The sequence below is a fragment of the Gadus chalcogrammus genome, chromosome 14 (assembly GCF_026213295.1).
Source record: "Gadus chalcogrammus isolate NIFS_2021 chromosome 14, NIFS_Gcha_1.0, whole genome shotgun sequence".
NCBI lineage: Eukaryota > Metazoa > Chordata > Actinopteri > Gadiformes > Gadidae > Gadus > Gadus chalcogrammus.
In genome coordinates this window covers 6,317,633-6,337,284 of record NC_079425.1, presented here as the reverse complement: position 1 = coordinate 6,337,284, position 19,652 = coordinate 6,317,633, and the positions used below count along the sequence as shown (strand labels likewise).

The following is a 19,652-nucleotide window of genomic DNA, read 5'->3' as shown; positions in this document are numbered from 1 at the left end:
TTCTTGATAAGTTTCATAAATATTTTATATTTTTTTCAGATGTATTAATAGCGAAGAAACCCTTCCTCTTAAGTTCCTCTCTCTAAAAGTTATCTGAATTAGGTACATTCTTATTTTATTGTCTGCATATGGAAAGTTTGACTCATTGGTGAAAATGAAACAAGAAATCCTGGGGTTTTCTAGGCTGCATGATGGCTGAGGAGCTGAAGAAAGAGCGGATACTAGCTCTCACCTGGAGAGGATGAAGAAGAACCTTGAGGTCCACAGTGAAAGACCTGCAGCATCGCCTGGATGAGGCTGAGAACCTGGCCATGAAGGGGGGCAAGAAGCAGCTGCAGAAACTGGAGTCCAGAGTATGATACTGTCACACAAGGATGTCTTATAGTTACCAGTATAATAAAAGTATTTACTGAATAGATTTGATCTCTTAAGGTGCGTGAGCTGGAAACAGAGTTGAGGGTGAACAGAGACGTGGAGTAGATGCTGTTAAGGGTGTCCGCAAATATGAGAGGAGGGGTGAAGGAACTCACCTACCAGGTATGTGTTAAAAAAATCTTTGAATATTCAAAAATAGTATATTCTAATTGTAATGCATAATCTTTTTCTTTACTTTAGACTGAGGAGGATAAGAAGAATGGTGCCAGACTCCAGGATCTTGTAGACAAGCTGCAGCTGAAGGTGAAGGCTTACAAGAGGCAGGCTGAGGAAGCGGTAAGTCCATTAAATAAACAAATGAAAAAATATAACTGATTTTCTGTATATCACATAACACTAAACACAACACAATGTTTCAACAGGAAGAGCAGGCCAACTCTTACCTGTCCAAGTGCAGAAGGATTCAACATGAGCTGGAGGAGGCTGAGGAACGTGCTGACATAGCTGGACCTCAGGTCAACAAGCTGAGGTCTAAGAGTCCGTGATGGTGGCAAGGTAGATTCAAATATTCCAAGGGAACTCAGAAATAACTCCAATATAACAAGACACACTATTGTATATATCCCTATTGTCTTCTTCCTACGGGAAAAGGACCCTGCTGAATAAGTATTGCATTGCATCAAATCTAAATAAGCCTAAAATGATGTTATTTTGAGCTGCAATAATTCGAAATCTCCAGCTAAAGTTTGTTTGGAACATTTTGCAAGGCATCACATCAGAAATAGTCATAAAATGATGTAATTTTGAGCTGCCATAAATTGAAAACTAAAACAAAAGATTGTTTGGATGGTTTTTTATCTATACCTGTGAGAACAACTGCCTGGTTTGCATGGATCAGGATGACAATATCTTCATAATGTGTTTTGTCTCACATTCGCAACAAAAATACAATATTAAGGTCTGTGTTTGCAATGACATCTACTTATATGAATACATTATACTACATACAACGCATGTTCATATGACAGATATGTCTACCTGTAAGCCTATATCATTATACATGTATAAAATAATATAATATATAATACTAAGCTATATAATACTAGGTAAGTTTTTTAAAGTAGCTATTACTAGCTGGCACAGATTAGACTTTCTGCTAGCACCTATAGTTGCTAGTTGATACGTTAGAAATAACAGCCAACTGCCCCCTGGTAGAATTGTAAAACATTGGGCCACACAATAGAGGCTACAACATTCAATGTGCACCTCATTCCCATTTTCTTCATTTTTTTGGCTACCAACTCACTTGAACCGGCTAAAAATATGATTGTCATAATTAACAATAGTCTAATTGTGCAAGGTTCTTGTTGGTCAGGACAGATGGCATTGTGAGTGTAAAGTCAAGAAGTCAAGACCATTTAGAACAAATTTAAACTGGAAATATTAAACTCTGATCCGTAAACTGAGCTGAACTGATGGCTGTTCTTATTTTAATTTCATAATAGGATCGTCATCCAGGATCTATGGTTATACTGTGTACATTTAGCAGATTGGTGTCCAAGAGGTGGCTAATTTACTAGTTGTGAGCACATTTTTAAAATGTTCCTTTACTTAGGATATATGTTTCAGCTCAAGTTCAAGTCCTTTATTGTCAGATCAACAGAACATAGTCAGACATAATATTCTAGGGAGATAGAAAATGCTAGATATTTTATTTTTATATATTCACAAAGATAAATATACAAAAAAGCAATTTGAATATTACAGGGTAATAATGAAGCAAAACAGTTATGTGTAGATCTTGTTATGTGCAAAAGTCAAAGTTTTAATTTAGGCTCATCAGGTTATGAAGATAGACATGAATGCATGAATGAAATAACAGACCTTTGAGAAGTCCAGTGGCTCTGATTGCTGTAGGATTGAATATATATGTATGAACAGATAGTGATCAATGATTCATAACTGTGCTGCTATATTTCTTGAGAGAGATAATAATAAACATATTGAATGAGTCTATTCTTATATTTATTGGAAATAAGCTTATTAGAGTTGATTTGACAACTTATCCATAGGCATCACTTTTTAAAATAATATTTCCTTCAACCTTATTTACCTAATTTCCAAACAGTCAACAAACATGACAAAAGTGTTGCCTTCAGCTGTTTGTACACTTGAAGAGAGTTATGATGTACAGTTGTTATAGTAAACAAAAGCATATTATCCACTGTGTACCATTAAAGTAGATTTATAGCATACATGGAAGGTAACAAATAATGTAAAAACATAATCCATAATATGTAATATAAACCACTCAGAATGGTGCCTGGTGGAAGTTGACAGTTTTGGTATGGTGTCATAAAACTTCCAAGCATACCAAACTATTTCCTATTCTAGCAATGCTAAGGTAAACCCCATTGCCTTTCTTTATTTATAGATGTCTCTATTGTGGCCACTCCCTTGTTCTTTAAAAGTACTGTTGTATTCACATTTGAAGTTACATGTCAAAATAAGATAATTAATCAATATGAGTAGCAATACTAAATTGGGATTTGTTGATCCATATTCAATCTTTTGGCATCAACGTTATTGTTTGATGGCTATTTATTCTGAATAAAACTTGCATATAGATCATACAAGATAGTAAAATAGTGAGCTAGGTTATTAAGTAGCTTCTAGGTGACCATTGCACCTGACAAACCATTTTTTTGTATATACTGTGTAAAATCCCATTACTCAATCTATGAATGCCATTCTGATGTCACCATCTAACTAATGTTGAAGAGTTGTTGTGGAATATACAAAGAATATGAAAATAAATAAATTGGACAGATTGACACACACACATTTTTCAACTTAAGCCCTAATGCATTACTTTTTCAGATGTATTTATACGAATACTATATGCTGCTTTATGTCATATTGGAATCATATAAGTTATCACCGACTTAACTTGTATGATCCTTTAAAAAATGGAAACTACCAAAGAGCAATAGAGATATTGGAATTAGGAGGAAATTCAAGAAATACAATATTGTCTTCGGCAGCATTAACAATGTGAGATAACATAGGAAATCTGGAATACAAACGCCATGCTCTTCCTGGACCCTGTTTCTCCCCTACTGCTCCAAGGAAGGGTTCTGTCACCATTAGAGGGGGATGGAGATCCCCCACCAACGGTGACAGACCGAAAATAGGGTATATTTGCTATAAAGGTCTTATCAAAGTCACCTTCTGTAAACTGATTAAGTAATTATACATGGAAGGGCATACCTTTAAGTGAATTTAATGTATTTATTGGTAATGAATCTTGTTCTTTTTACTTCATCTACTTTCATTGCCAAATAACTAGCCAGCTACTGCTCCCAAGAACTGTGCGTGTGCTTGTATGTGTGCCAGTGTGTATGTGTGCTTCAATTCAAACATATTCTAGCTTCTGCAACTTGAAATCAGGAGATCATGATACCATATTTGAAAAATCATTACTTGACTTGAGATGAGATATAGGTTAATAAATCCTACAGTTTTTTTTTCAATCTCAAGAGACTCCAATCCGGTGCATCTCAAAAAGAGACTCCAATGTGTTCGGACTGACGTGCGCTCCGAGACCAGCCCTGAACATGAGTATCTGGCCCCCTCGGTCCAAGTTTCAGGAAGTTTGTCTCTGCTGACAGATGGCATTTACTGGCCGCTTAATGGCCTAGTCTTCTATCCCAGTGATCACACAATGTGCTCTGGGGACTTTAATCCAAGCCCTTAATGGCATACCATACACATCACCATGTCCGTGTGGCATTCTGCAACCTTCCGGAGCCCCTGGGACAGATCGGGTGTGAGCCGACAGCCATAAAGACACTGGTGCTGTCACTGCCAACATCCATAAAAGCACCATATCACTTCTGCCACTGAGACCCAGCAGGGGCTATGGTAGATGGTGGGATGTCTTGATGCATTTTTCTCTCCTCTGTCTATCTTACTATCTTCTAACTACCAGTATCCATCTTTCTATCTATCTATCTATTGATCGTCATCTACAAATGGTTAATTAAGAATATCATCGTTGTTTTATCTTTCTATCTTACTGTCTTTCAGTCAATCTCTCTAACCATTGATTGATCAATCAATAAATAGATGCACGAATAGATTGATCAATCAATGGTTAGAGAGATTGACTGAAAGACAGTAAGATAGAAAGATAAAACAACGATGATATTCTTAATTAACCATTGTAGATGACGATCAATAGATAGATAGATAGAAAGATGGATACTGGTAGTTAGAAGATAGTAAGATAGACAGAGAGAGAGAAAAATGCATCAAGACATCCCACCATCTACCATAGCCCCTGCTGGGTCTCAGTGGCAGAAGTGATATGGTGCTTTTATGGATGTTGGCAGTGACAGCACCAGTGTCTTTATGGCTGTCGGCTCACACCCGATCTGTCCCAGGGGCTCCGGAAGGTTGCAGAATGCCACACGGACATGGTGATGTGTATGGTATGCCATTAAGGGCTTGGATTAAAGTCCCCAGAGCACATTGTGTGATCACTGGGATAGAAGACTAGGCCATTAAGCGGCCAGTAAATGCCATCTGTCAGCAGAGACAAACTTCCTGAAACTTGGACCGAGGGGGCCAGATACTCATGTTCAGGGCTGGTCTCGGAGCGCACGTCAGTCCGAACACATTGGAGTCTCTTTTTGAGATGCACCGGATTGGAGTCTCTTGAGATTGAAAAAAAAAAACTGTAGGATTTTATTAACCTATATCTCATCTCAAGTCAAGTAATGATTTTTCAAATATGGTATCATGATCTCCTGATTTCAAGTTGCAGAAGCTAGAATATGTTTGAATTGAAGCACACATACACACTGGCACACATACAAGCACACGCACAGTTCTTGGGAGCAGTAGCTGGCTAGTTATTTGGCAATGAAAGTAGATGAAAGTAAAGAACAAGATTCATTACCAATAAATACATTAAATTCACTTAAAGGTATGCCCTTCCATGTATAATTACTTAATCAGTTTACAGAAGGTGACTTTGATAAGACCTTTATAGCAAATATACCCTATTTTCGGTCTGTCACCGTTGGTGGGGGATCTCCATCCCCCTCTAATGGTGACAGAACCCTTCCTTGGAGCAGTAGGGGAGAAACAGGGTCCAGGAAGAGCATGGCGTTTGTATTCCAGATTTCCTATGTTATCTCACATTGTTAATGCTGCCGAAGACAATATTGTATTTCTTGAATTTCCTCCTAATTCCAATATCTCTATTGCTCTTTGGTAGTTTCCATTTTTTAAAGGATCATACAAGTTAAGTCGGTGATAACTTATATGATTCCAATATGACATAAAGCAGCATATAGTATTCGTATAAATACATCTGAAAAAGTAATGCATTAGGGCTTAAGTTGAAAAATGTGTGTGTGTCAATCTGTCCAATTTATTTATTTTCATATTCTTTGTATATTCCACAACAACTCTTCAACATTAGTTAGATGGTGACATCAGAATGGCATTCATAGATTGAGTAATGGGATTTTACACAGTATATACAAAAAAATGGTTTGTCAGGTGCAATGGTCACCTAGAAGCTACTTAATAACCTAGCTCACTATTTTACTATCTTGTATGATCTATATGCAAGTTTTATTCAGAATAAATAGCCATCAAACAATAACGTTGATGCCAAAAGATTGAATATGGATCAACAAATCCCAATTTAGTATTGCTACTCATATTGATTAATTATCTTATTTTGACATGTAACTTCAAATGTGAATACAACAGTACTTTTAAAGAACAAGGGAGTGGCCACAATAGAGACATCTATAAATAAAGAAAGGCAATGGGGTTTACCTTAGCATTGCTAGAATAGGAAATAGTTTGGTATGCTTGGAAGTTTTATGACACCATACCAAAACTGTCAACTTCCACCAGGCACCATTCTGAGTGGTTTATATTACATATTATGGATTATGTTTTTACATTATTTGTTACCTTCCATGTATGCTATAAATCTACTTTAATGGTACACAGTGGATAATATGCTTTTGTTTACTATAACAACTGTACATCATAACTCTCTTCAAGTGTACAAACAGCTGAAGGCAACACTTTTGTCATGTTTGTTGACTGTTTGGAAATTAGGTAAATAAGGTTGAAGGAAATATTATTTTAAAAAGTGATGCCTATGGATAAGTTGTCAAATCAACTCTAATAAGCTTATTTCCAATAAATATAAGAATAGACTCATTCAATATGTTTATTATTATCTCTCTCAAGAAATATAGCAGCACAGTTATGAATCATGATCACTATCTGTTCATACATATATATTCAATCCTACAGCAATCAGAGCCACTGGACTTCTCAAAGGTCTGTTATTTCATTCATGCATTCATGTCTATCTTCATAACCTGATGAGCCTAAATTAAAACTTTGACTTTTGCACATAACAAGATCTACACATAACTGTATTTTGCTTCATTATTACCCTGTAATATTCAAATTGCTTTTTTGTATATTTATCTTTGTGAATATATAAAAATAAAATATCTAGCATTTTCTATCTCCCTAGAATATTATGTCTGACTATGTTCTGTTGATCTGACAATAAAGGACTTGAACTTGAGCTGAAACATATATCCTAAGTAAAGGAACATTTTAAAAAATGTGCTCACAACTAGTAAATTAGCCACCTCTTGGACACCAATCTGCTAAATGTACACAGTATAACCATAGATCCTGGATGACGATCCTATTATGAAATTAAAATAAGAACAGCCATCAGTTCAGCTCAGTTTACGGATCAGAGTTTAATATTTCCAGTTTAAATTTGTTCTAAATGGTCTTGACTTCTTGACTTTACACTCACCAATGCACATCTGCCTACAACAAGAAACCTTGCACAATTAGACTATTGTTAATTTATGACAATCATATTTTTAGCCAGGTTCAAGTGAGTTGGTAGCCAAAAAAATGAAGAAAATGGTGAATGAGGTGCACATTGATGTTGTAGCCTCTATGTGTGTGCCCAATGTTTTACAATTCTACCAGGGGGCAGTTGGCATGTTATTTCTACCGTATCAAATAGCAACTATAGTGTGCTAGCAAGAAAGTCTAATCTGTGCCAGCTAGATTACTAGCTATTTAAAACTTACCTAGTATTATATAGCTTAGTATTATATATTATATTATTTTATACATGTATAAATGATATAGGCTTACAGGTAGACATATCTGTCATATGAACATGCGTTGTATGTAGTATATGTATTCATATAGTAGATGTCATTGCAAACACAGACCTTAAATATTGTATTTTGTTGCGAATGTGAGACAAAACACATTATGAAGATATTGTCATCCTGATCCATGCAAACCAGGCAGTTGTTCTCACAGGTATAGATAAAAAACCATTCCAAACAATCTTTTGTTTTAGTTTTCAATTTATTGCAGCTCAAAATTACATCATTTTATGACTATTTCTGATGTGATGCCTTGCAAAATGTTCCAAACAAACTTTAGCTGGAGATTTCGAATTATTGCAGCTCAAAATAACATCATTTTATGGCTTATTTAGATTTGATGCAATGCAATACTTATTCAGCAGGGTCCTTTCCCTGTAGGAAGAAGACAATAGGGATATTATACCATAGTGTGTCTTGTTATATTGGAGTTATTTCTGAGTTCCCTTGGAATATTTGAATCTACCTTTCCACCATCACGGCTCTTAGACCTCAGCTTGTTGACCTGAGTCTCAGCTATGTCAGCACGTTCCTCAGCCTCCTCCAGCTCATGTTGAACCTTCCTGCACTTGGACAGGTAAGAGTTGGCCTGCTCTTCCTGTTGAAACATTGTGTTGTGTTTAGTGTTATGTGATATACAGAAAATCAGTTATATTTTTTCATTTGTTTATTTAATGGACTTACCGCTTCCTCAGCCTGCCTCTTGTAAGCCTTCACCTTCAGCTGCAGCTTGTCTACAAGATCCTGGAGTCTGGCACCATTCTTCTTATCCTCCTCAGTCTAAAGTAAAGAAAAAGATTATGCATTACAATTAGAATATACTATTTTTGAATATTCAAAGATTTTTTAACACATACCTGGTAGGTGAGTTCCTTCACCCTCCTCTCATATTTGCGGACACCCTTAACAGCATCTACTCCACGTCTCTGTTCACCCTCAACCTCTGTTTCCAGCTCACGCACCTTAAGAGATCAAATCTATTCAGTAAATATACTTTTATTATACTGTAACTATAAAGACATCCATGTGTGACAGTATCTTACTCTGGACTCCAGTTTCTGGAGCTGCTTCTTGCCACCCTTCATGGCCAGGTTCTCAGCCTCATCCAGGCGATGCTGCAGGTCTTTCACTGTGACCTCAAGGTTCTTCTTCATCCTCTCCAGGTGAGAGCTAGTATCCTGCTCTTTCTTCAGCTCCTCAGCCATCATGGCAGCCTAGAAAACCCCAGGATTTCTTGTTTCATTTTCACCAATGAGTCAAACTTTCCAATATGCAGACAATAAAATAAGAATGTACCTAATTCAGATAACTTTTAGAGAGAGGAACATTAAGAGGGAAGGGTTTCTTCGCTATTAATACATCTGAAAAAAATATAAAATATTTATGAAACTTATCAAGAATTCCATGACAAGAAAGATCCAATTAAAGCAAACTTACATCAGTGATGGCCTTCTTGGCCTTCTCTTCAGCATTCCTGGCTTCCTGAACGCTGTCGTCCACCTCACCCTGGACTTGGACCAGATCCGTCTCCAACTTCTTCTTTGTGTTCAGGAGGCTTGTATTCTAAATTAATTTACAAATAAACAATCAGTTTGTTTAGTTGTCATAATGGCATGTGTGTGTATATATATATATATCACGTAAAGTTTATTGAATTATTATTGGAGAAGTGTTCTTGTTTGTTTACCTGAGAGTGCAGCAGTCCAACGCGCTCACTGGCATCAATCAGCTCTTGCTCAGCCACTTTGCGGCCTCTCTCTGTCTGCTCCAGAGCTGCCCTTAGCTCTTCAATTTCAGCCACCATGAGACCGTTCCTACGGTCTACCATGGCAGCCTGCTCCTTCAGGTCCTCACCTCCTCTGACAGCATCATCAAGATGGAGTTGGGCATCCTAATATCATAAAATAAATACGTAACTCACAATGTGGTTGTAATTCAACACAATTTACCAATAGAGTAAGACTGCGGTTTGGCCGTACAATAAAGCAGTGTTGAGATGTACCTTCAGTTGTCCCTGAACATTTCTCAGCTGCTTCTGGGCCTCAGCAGCTTGGCGGTTGGCATGGCTCAGCTGGATCTCCATCTCATTCAGGTCTCCTTCCATCTTCTTCTTGATTCTCAGGGCATCATTCCTGCTCCTGACCTCAGAGTCCAGTGTGCTCTGCATGGAGTCAGTGATCCTCAGGCTGTTCCTCTTGATCTGCTCCATCTCTTCATCCTTCTCTGCCAGCTTCCTGTCAACCTCACCCTTAATCTGGTTGAGCTCCAGTTGGACACGCAGAATTTTTGACTCTTCATGCTCCAGAGTTCCCTAGGTATTGAAGCAATGATAGACTAAGTACTTGCAAGGACATGTTTTAATCCAGTAAAAATCCAATGAAAAAATGATATAGGAGCATTAAAACATGTTCATTGTATTATTCTCACCTCAGCTTCCTCAAGGGCTGTCTGGATCTCAGTCTTCTCTGTCTCCACTTGCTTCTTGGACTTCTCCAGCTCATGGATGCTCTTTCCAGTCTCACCAATTTGTTCACTCAGGTCAGAAATCTCCTCTGCAGTGAGTTCCATGTTAATATACATCATTTCATTTCATTCATTCTAATGGGCCTTTATTAAAGTAAAATTATTTAACTCACGTTGGAGATTCTTGTTTTCACGCTTCAGGGTCTCCAGCTGATCCAGAGCTTCTTCATAGGAGTTCTTCATCTTGAAAAGCTCAGTGCTGAGAGAACGAGCCTCTTTCTGAGTTCCTTCAAGCTCTGCCTGGCCCTCCTCATATTTCTGCTTCCACTCCGCCAGAACCTGTCCATTGTCGGTGTGAAAAATGTCTCTGGGTTTGTCATGGATCAATGCAAATGTTCAGCATTCCTGAAACTCAAAAATATCCACAGCCACACACCTTATCAAAGTTCCTCTGCTTCTTGTCAAGGTTGGCAGCCAGTCCATTGGCCCTCTCCACATCAACCATGAGGTCCTCCACCTCACCCTGGAGTCTCTGTTTGGTCTTCTCCAGAGAGGCACACTTGGAGTTCACAGCCTCAATCTGTTCCTCAGCCTCTTGAAGGCGCTGGGCAAGCTTTTTCCTGTCAAAGAATAACATGGCTTAATTTGTGCGCATTCATCAAATAGTTTGTGCTCTTAAATGAAAATGAAAATATTAAATGTTTGACTCACTTGGACTCCTCAAGCTCCTCAGTGCGCTGGATAGCATCAGTTTCATACTTGCTCCTCCACTGAGCCACCTCACCGTTGGCCTTGGACATTCCACGCTGTAGCTCACTCTTGGCCTCCTGCTCCTCCTCAAACTGCTCCCTCAGAAGATCACAGTCATGGCGGGCTGATTGCACACCATGAGCAAGAGCATTCTTTGCCTACAAAAGGTAATGACAGAATTCTCAAATTTAATTAAACTGAAAGTCCTAACTTGCAATGAAATAATGTAACTATCATCTAAATGTTTTTTGTATGATTGTATACCTTAACTTCTTCCTCAATTTGCCTCTTCAGCTCCTCGATCTGCTGAGTATAGGCCTGCTTGCCTCTGGTCAGCTGGGAGACAAGAGCTTCTTTCTCCTCAAGTTGACGACCAAATTCACCTAGTTTAAGAAAAATGTATGAATTATATCAAAATGTTAGTAACTATGACTTATGTTCGAGTGCCATTCTGTGTTTCTTTGGCCCCCAAGCTATGTGAATTTTGTTATTACACATTCAACAATAATATAAAGAGTCCATTTAACCTGAAAATCACAAATCAAATTTACACTCGTTAAAAAATGAGGGCGGTGCCATTTAAAATTAGGAAAAATCCCTTTAAATAATATCTTCAATCAATTTTTTTTAGTTCACAAATAGTCCAGAGAAGTTATTTACTTCAGATCTCCATTGACAAACCAAAGTAAATCCATACTTGCCATTTTCTGTCAACAGCCTTGCTCTCTGAGCACCGATGTCATTTATCTGGCGACTGTTCTCATCACTCTTAGCCTTGATTTCACTCAGCTGGTCCTCCAGGGTACGGCACATCTTCTCCAAATTCCCCTGGTGTTTAATTTTTGAAAAGTTAGCAAAAGTGCTTTCCTTCTAATTAGGTTCACACTATATAGATATTAAAAAAATATTTCACCTTGGCCTTAGCAACTGTTTCCATGTTGCTGGAGAGGTCGTCAATCTCCATCTTGTACTCGCTCTTCTCCTTCTCAAGCTTCTGCTTGACACGCTGGAGGTTGTCAATCTGCTCTCCCAGCTCTGCTACACTGTCAGCCTGCTTCTTACGCAGAGCAGCAGCAGTGGCTTCATGCTGCAGGGTGGACTCCTCAAGGTCACGACGCAGCTTCTGGAACTCAACCTCACGCTTCTTGTTCATCTCAATCTGAGCAGAAGTGGCTCCACCAGCCTCCTCAAGCCTCTCACTGATCTCTTCAAGTTCTCTGGAGAGATCAGCTCTCTGCTTCTCAACCTTGGCACGAGCAGCACGCTCAGCCTCAATCTCTTCTTCCAGCTCCTCAATACGGGCCTTAAAGGGAGTAATACCATTATTTAAACATATATATACCAAGTAGGGATATTGTTTGTCAAGTGACCGTAAACATGATATTACCTGAAGCTCCTTGATCTTCTTCTGAAGCTGAATAGCGAGGGACTGCTCATCTTCAATCTTGCTAAGAAGCTGACTGGTTTCAAAGTCCTTCCTGAAGATGGAATCGCATACAATCAATTAACTTAACCTAATACCTGTACTAATCTTTAAAATGTGTAAATCATAATGATGATCATGCTATTATCAAATTCGTCATCACATTACTTTTTGAGTTTCTCATCAGACTGCTGTTTGTCGTTCTCAAGATCCATTATGGATTCCTGAGCCAATTTCAGATCACCCTCAAGCTTTCGCTTGGCTCTCTCAAGGTCCATACGGAGCTTCTTCTCTTGCTCCAGAGAACCTTCAAGCTGCAATTTTGTAACATGTAAGTATTATAATTTATTTGTATTAATATGTTCCCAAATTGCACATTGTATGTAATCTCACATCATCCACTTGCTGTTCAAGCTTGGTCTTGGCCTTGGTCAGAGTGTTGACTTTGTCTTCCTCTGCCTGCAGGTCATCAAGAGTCTGCTGATGTGCCTCTTGGAGGGCTTTCTTCTCCTTTGACAACTTAGCAACACTCTCATCCTGAGAGGCCATCTCCTCAGTCAGGTTCTTCACCTAAACAAAACAGAAGAATAGGACAGGTGTTTTTTGTTACTTTATTATTTGTCTTTTTTGTTCATTCTTCTGACATTGCAACTTTACAAACCTTGTTCTCAGTGGCATGTTTCTCTTTCTCCACTTTGGCCAAGGTGAGTTCCAGGTCATCTATGTCCTTCTTTAGCTCAGAGCATTCATCTTCCAGTTTCCTCTTCTTGGCAGTCAGCTCAGCATTCATTTCCTCTTCATCTTCCAGTCTCTCAGTTGTCTCCTTGAGTCTGGCCTCCAGCTGGATCTTACTCTTGATGAGTCCCTCACACCTCTCTTCAGCATCATTCAGATTCTCTCCTTCCTGTCAATATTCATCCCCATATCAGTCATATCTCATGTTGTATTACATGTATCTCACTGTGTGTACATGTTATGAAAAAAGTAAATCATTGTTTCATTTACTTACAGAGGCCACTTGCAGCGAAAGATCATTCTTCTCCTGCAGGAGAGATACCATTTTCTCCTCCAGTTCCTTCTTCTTGGCCAGGGCAGTAGCTAGGTCTTTCTTCATCTTCTCATAGTTCTCCTTCATCGCAGAGAGCTCCTTTTCAGTTTCAGCACTCTTCAGAAGAGGCTTGATCTTGTAGTACACTTTCATCCATGGCCAGGTTTTGACATTCATGAATGAGCGGATGTTGTATTGAATTGTATAAACAGCCTCTCTGTAAAAAAAGAACCATTATATTAAATATTGCTTTTCTGTATCGTACCAAACTTTAAAACATAAATATGTGTTAGAAATATTCCAAACATGCCTTCTTTCCATCATCTTCTTGAACTCCTTCCTCATTTGGAAACCACGGCAGAGAGCCTGAATCATTCCGACCAGAGTTGCAAGCTTCTCATCTCGCATCTCCTCAAGAGTACCCAGAAGACCGGCTTTGAAGAACACCTTTGAATTGGTTTTGGAAATTCATTATTATCATCTCATAATAATCAAGGACATACCACAACTATTAGTATTATTCATAAGGAAGAACACGTACCTTGGTGTGTCCAAATTTGTACTCTTCATGATTGACATCAATTGACCCAAGCAGTTTCTCTGAAGCTTTCTTGTTGTCAATGAACTGGCCCTCAGGGATTACACTGGCATTCAGTACTTTGTACCTGTCAAAGTGGGTTGAGGTTGATTGTATTATTCAGATGTATTCCTTAAGGTTTATTTCAAGTGGTTCATTGTTTAATGAGCACATACCTCTGCTTGAAGTCAGCATAGAGGATTCTGCTGGGGAAGCCCTTTCTGCAGATTCTGATTCCCTCAAGTACACCATTACACCTCAGCTGGTGGATAACCAGGAAGTTCTCCATCAGACCTTTGAGAAGTTACCACTCTGATTATTAAAACAGATTATCATAAAACCTGAAAAAAAACACACGGAGAACTGAATTGGATTCTACCTGGAGTCTTTGACTCATTGGGAATCAGGCAACGCACAAAGTGAGGGTGGGTGCTCCTCAAGTTTGTCATCAGTTTGCCCAAGTTCTCCTATAGATGTTAAATATACATTTAAATGAAATGTTACCGGGGAAATCTTTTGTCATCTATCACAAGATTAAGGTTGTCCAAAATTCTCACCCTGAACTGTGAAGACACAGTCTGCATTGAACCACCCTTCTTCTTTCCTCCTTTCTTGGTACTATCTATGAATTAAATATCGATCAACACATTGAATGAAAACACCCATTTCAACATGCATCTTACAAATGGTAACAGGCATGGTTTAATAGTTGAGGACAAACAAGTTTAAATGTCTATGTCATAGATATTATATTATGAGTTGCATTGAAATATGAATAAACGGTCCTGTTTCCTATTGTGCGGATGTAAGACCTAATATAGGAATTTTACCTTCGGAAGCTACAGGTGGGTACAGGACAGGCAGCAGTTTCACTCCAGATTTCTGGTATAGTTGAACAACAGAGTCATTCAGAGGATCCTTGTTCTTGTCCAGCCAGCCAGTGATGTTGTAGTCCACAGTACCAGCATAGTGCACCAGGGAGAAGTGGGCCTCAGCCTTGCCCTTTGCAGGCTTGGGCTTCTCAAATGCCTTGGTCTTGCCAAGATGCTGGTCATACAGCTTTGCCTTGAAGGTAACGTCTGAGGCCTTGGGGAACATGCACTCCTCTTCAAGGATGGAGAAGATGCCCATTGGCTTAAGAGAAAAAGGATTGATGAAACATAAGTAAAAGTAACTTTTCAGGCAAACAAACAAAGAATGAAGATATAGTTATCCAGTCACCTTCTCAATAAGCTCAATGCAGGCAGCCAAGTCCATGCCGAAGTCAATGAACTCCCAGATAATCCCCTCCTTCTTGTACTCCTCTTGCTCCAAGACAAACATGTGGTGGTTGAAGAACTGTTGCAGTTTCTCATTGGTGAAGTTGATGCAGAGCTGCTCCATGCTGTTGTACTAATATGGAATGTGAGTTTAGACAACGTTCAGCCACTACAACATGGCTCTGTCCTACATTTTTCAATTACTTACATCAAAGATCTCAAATCCAGCAATGTCCAGCACACCAATATAGGATGATCTTGCTTGCTTGGTGTCCAGCATCGTGTTGATACGGATGACCATCCAAAGGAACATCCTCTCATAGATAGACTTGGCCAGGGCACTCACTGAGTTCAGCACCTATAGTCATTTAGATTAGAAAAACTTTATTTATCCCAAAATGGACAATTTCGTAATTAATTTACCATTACTATTATACGAAATACAGGGTCAACTTTTTATTGAGGAAAGATTATAATTCCCTCTTGACAAATTATTCAAGGTGTTGAACCTGAAATACTAAATTACTGTTAATTATTCCTTAATCATTTGCTTACCTGAGGTACAGTCTGTCCCTTGGTGACATATTCATTTCCGACCTTCACTCTTGGGTAGCACAAACCTTTCAGCATGTCAGCAGAATTCAGACCCAGCAGATAGGCGACTTTGTCAGCATCTGAGAGTTCATATGAAAACATGTTGTACATTCATGAGATCCTCCAGAACATGCGAAAAACCTGTTAATAAGGGATTATTAATAAACCTCTTGAAACATAGCACTTTCAACTAACCCTCTGTGCCTTCTGGCTCAGCCTGCTCCTCACGCTGCTTCTGCTTGAACTTCATGTTACCGTGGTGAAGCACAGCACCAGTAAGCTTATAGATGCCCACCTTGTCCTCATTAGTGAAGCCCAAAATATCAATAGCAGTCTGTATGGAAAATAAGTATGATGCTTATGACATGTTATCACTTTCACATACAGTATGTCCTCCTAGAAAATGTAATAAAAATACTACATTCACTGACATCAGTAGCATCCAGCTCCTCTTTGTCATCAATGCTGGCCACAGTGATCTGACCCATGCTGCACGTGGGGAAGTCGTAGGGGTTGGTGGTGATGAGGGTCATTTCTGAGGGATTAAACAAATGTAATTTCCTGCCCTTATTTTATTCAAATTAATTTCTCACCTGTTTTTTGCAAGCTAACAGATACCTTTTGAATCAAAGATTGAAATCCTTGCTTCGCACTTGCATGTGTTCAAACTTTCCCCTTAAATAGCTGAACTTCAGTAGGACTATTTTTTTTTCCTATGTCTAACTATTACACAAGCTCACCAATGATCTCAGGTTTGTGGTTGGTCATCATCTGGTAGAAGATGTGATAGCCTCTCTCAGCAGGAAGCTGGAATGTCACTCTGGACTTCTCCAGCAGATCTATAAGGTCCATTCATGAATCAAAACCTATGCTACCAATAATGAGAATTTATTCATTGGTATTTGGTTACTAGATACTTACAAGTCTCAATGTCAGCACTGGACAGTTTACCAGAGGTCCCAAAATGGATTCGGATGAATTTACCCTGTTTGGGAAAGCATTATTCATAACTTGTTTAAAGATCCAGTATTTCATTGTGGTTGGTATGGTATGATGATGAAATGATCAAGAAGTCTTTACTTACAAAACGAGAGGAGTTGTCATTTCTCACAGTCTTGGCATTACCGTAGGCCTCCAGCAGGGGATTGGCTGCAATGATCTGGTCCTCCAGTGACCCCTATGATAAACATTACAAAGTGCTTAATATCAATAATAAGGATTTCATTATCTCTAATTATTTTATTTTTAAACATACCTGTATCTTTCCAGCCCCTATGTCCTTCTTCTTGTCCCCACCCACTGAGATGGTCGCAAAGTACTGGATGACACGCTTGGTGTTCACTGTCTTTCCAGCACCGGATTCTCCACTATAGATAGCAACAATACATTAAGTGGTTGCACATAATTTTTTTATATTTCATATTATATCATGACTGTAACCATTATAAAACGTACGTGATCAAGACAGACTGGTTTTCCCTATCTAGAAAGGAAATATGAAAGAAATACTTATGTTAAAATAGTTTAACATGAGTAGCAAATCTCTTTGCTGAACACTGATAAAGTATATATCAACTTGGCTTGTAGGCCTACATACCAGTGAGCATGAACTGATAAGCATTGTCAGAGACAGAGAAGATGTGAGGTGGAGCCTCCATACGCTTTTTGCCTCTGTATGCACAAACAACATGCTGGTCGTACACTGGGAGCCACTTGTAGGGGTTTACAGTGGCGCAGAACAGGCCAGAGTAGGTCTGAAATAGAAAACAGTTATAATGAAATTGACTAATTGACTAATATTTAAGATGGGATCCGAAATATATTGTACCTTACTATGTCCTTTACTCAAAACACATCTTACGTAGATCATCCATGCTGCATAACGCTCTTTGAGGTTATACAACACAGAGGCTTCATTGAGATGGGTCATCATGGCCATGTCCTCAATCTTGTCGTACTTGGGAGGATTCATGGGTGTGACATCATCATCTTTGACAGTCTTTTCCTGAAAGGGAAACCAATTTTTAGAATTTGCTCCCCTGTTACTATCGCTGCCCTTGAATCAATGAACTGCAGCCTACCTCCTCTGTATCATGAACTTTGACGGTGACTTTGCCACCCTCCTTCTTCAGGATTGTACACTTGAGGTAAAGTTCCTTCACATCAGTCACATATGCAGCACTCTTGGCATCGAAGGGCTTGCTCTGGGCCTCAATCCTCTCCTTCTCTGGCTTCCGGAGGTAAATGGCAGCCTGGCCGTAAACGGCCATCTCTGCGTCCGTACTCATGATGGAGGCTTATTTCATGCAAAACATATACAGATATTTCATCACCTGTTTTAAAATGTATTGTAGACGATGAGAATGTTTTGTGTTAAATATCCCTTACCCCTTTCTTCCACTCAACCAAAGAGGAAATAGGTTCACTAAAATTCAAGATTGTTTAGATTAATTAAAATGTCATGCTTTTTTTCACCCACAATGCCATGGAAATAACCAGCATAATCTGAACATAAACCCAGAAAAAATTAGGAATAAATCTGAACCTATGACTAATGCATCCATCTCGATAGTAAGTGTTGGATATGGCTAACCTGATGTTAAAATACAACACCAACACTTTGAAAAGAAAAAGAAAGCCACTCTATACCATGAGCTTTTCTAAGGATGATGGATGAATGATCAGTGAGACTTACCACCAGTTGTAACTTCTTCTTCAAATGTCTCAATCCCTTCCTGGGCCTACTTATATAGAGGATTGTGTGCATGGCATACGCTGAATTTGGCCATGCCATTGAAATCTATTCTGATTTACATTTGACAGTTCATTGGAACTTCTCCAGGTACATGCCAACCTCTATTTTTTTTTTAGATATGGATAATAAAAAAGTGCTTTTTAGTACTGTGTGTCATCCAATATTTACATTTTCATGAAGCCAAGACCAATTGTCTTCTTTGGGATATTGTAAAAAATAAAGACAAAGACGACAATAGTTTCCCTATTCTTTAACCATAACCGTGGCAACAGCGGAGGACGGTTTAACAGAAGGGCAAGGTTAAAAATAATCTATAAATAAAAACGTCTGTGGCATGTACATTGTCATTGCTGGAATAGGCAGACGGTTTGAAATACTTTGGAGTTTTATGACATCATACCAAGCCATCTTCAACCAGGATCTTGTGACCATGACCTTTCAGAGGGGCTTATATCACATGTATTTATAATTTGTATTGGTTACATTTCAGGTACATTTTGGATAAGACATATGTAACAGTAACACACACACACACACACACACACACACACACACACACACACACACACACACACACACACACACACACACACACACACACACACACACACACACACACACACACAAATTTGTATTGATCAAGTCAATGATACTAGATTAACAGTTTTGCAGAACGTTGTGAATCACACTGCAGCAATGAATCATGATTGAATACAGAGTATATTCAAAATGGCTGTTGGTTAGCTAATGTTTAGCAACTACTCTCTGAATCTTATAAAGTATTTCCCTCTTATTTCCCCTACACACTACACTTTGTTAATTTTCTCAAAATCCAAAGCCTGTGCGTAACTGAACAAATTATCCAAAATATTACTATATTTACCTGTGTTTAAGAAAAACAAGGAAGAAACAATAACTGCCGGAACATGCAATGGCATGTCTGTTGGTCAGTGAAGATTCTCTAGAGCCAAGCAATGCCCTTCACACTGACATGTCTATTTGTCAGTTAAGATCTCTAGACCGAAACAATGCCCTTCACAGTAACATGTCTGTTGGTCAGTGAAGATTCTCTAGACCCCAGCAATGCCCTTCAAACTGACATGTCGGTAGGTCAGTGAAAATTCTATAGACCCAAGCAATGCCCTTCAAACTGACATGTCG

At 38.7% G+C, this 19,652-nt stretch overlaps 2 protein-coding genes across 2 annotated transcripts; one reads left to right on the top strand and one right to left on the bottom strand.

The window, feature by feature from the left end:
- The first annotated feature begins 128 nt into the window (after positions 1-128).
- Positions 129-4,880, top strand: LOC130403632 (myosin-7). Its single transcript, XM_056608048.1, is given in 10 exon segments — positions 129-135; positions 204-259; positions 261-353; positions 433-451; positions 454-515; positions 517-537; positions 616-711; positions 798-914; positions 916-930; positions 4,821-4,880. Coding segments are annotated over 10 exon segments (546 nt in total).
- A 3,548-nt stretch (positions 4,881-8,428) lies between these two features.
- On the bottom strand, positions 8,429-18,032 carry LOC130403033 (myosin heavy chain, fast skeletal muscle-like). Its single transcript, XM_056607146.1, has 36 exons — positions 17,818-18,032; positions 17,598-17,735; positions 17,334-17,490; positions 17,192-17,219; positions 16,992-17,103; positions 16,821-16,913; positions 16,658-16,721; positions 16,477-16,575; positions 16,168-16,271; positions 15,932-16,070; positions 15,698-15,816; positions 15,351-15,500; positions 15,105-15,275; positions 14,714-15,017; positions 14,441-14,505; positions 14,263-14,350; positions 14,060-14,177; positions 13,848-13,971; positions 13,617-13,753; positions 13,268-13,523; positions 12,920-13,162; positions 12,652-12,828; positions 12,427-12,572; positions 12,223-12,313; positions 11,749-12,138; positions 11,537-11,663; positions 11,100-11,218; positions 10,797-10,993; positions 10,522-10,705; positions 10,259-10,424; positions 10,050-10,174; positions 9,625-9,933; positions 9,310-9,513; positions 9,060-9,185; positions 8,666-8,836; positions 8,429-8,584 (listed from the first exon to the last, which is right to left on the bottom strand). Exons 1-36 carry the CDS (start codon positions 18,022-18,024, stop codon positions 8,444-8,446), a joined length of 5,589 nt encoding a protein of 1,862 aa, XP_056463121.1. The 5' UTR covers positions 18,025-18,032; the 3' UTR covers positions 8,429-8,443.
- Positions 18,033-19,652: the final 1,620 nt, after the last annotated feature.

Excerpts from the sequence above, each read along its gene's own strand:
- LOC130403033 (XM_056607146.1), bottom strand. The coding sequence starts at position 18,024 with ATGAGTACGGACGCAGAGATGGCCGTTTACGGCCAGGCTGCCATTTAC. Across the intron at positions 16,722-16,820 it reads ATGACAACTCCTCTCGTTTT|GGTAAATTCATCCGAATCCA; the intron begins GTAAGTAAAGAC and ends TTTCCCAAACAG. Across the intron at positions 12,573-12,651 it reads TTGAACAGCAAGTGGATGAT|CTTGAAGGTTCTCTGGAGCA; the intron begins GTGAGATTACAT and ends ACAAAATTGCAG.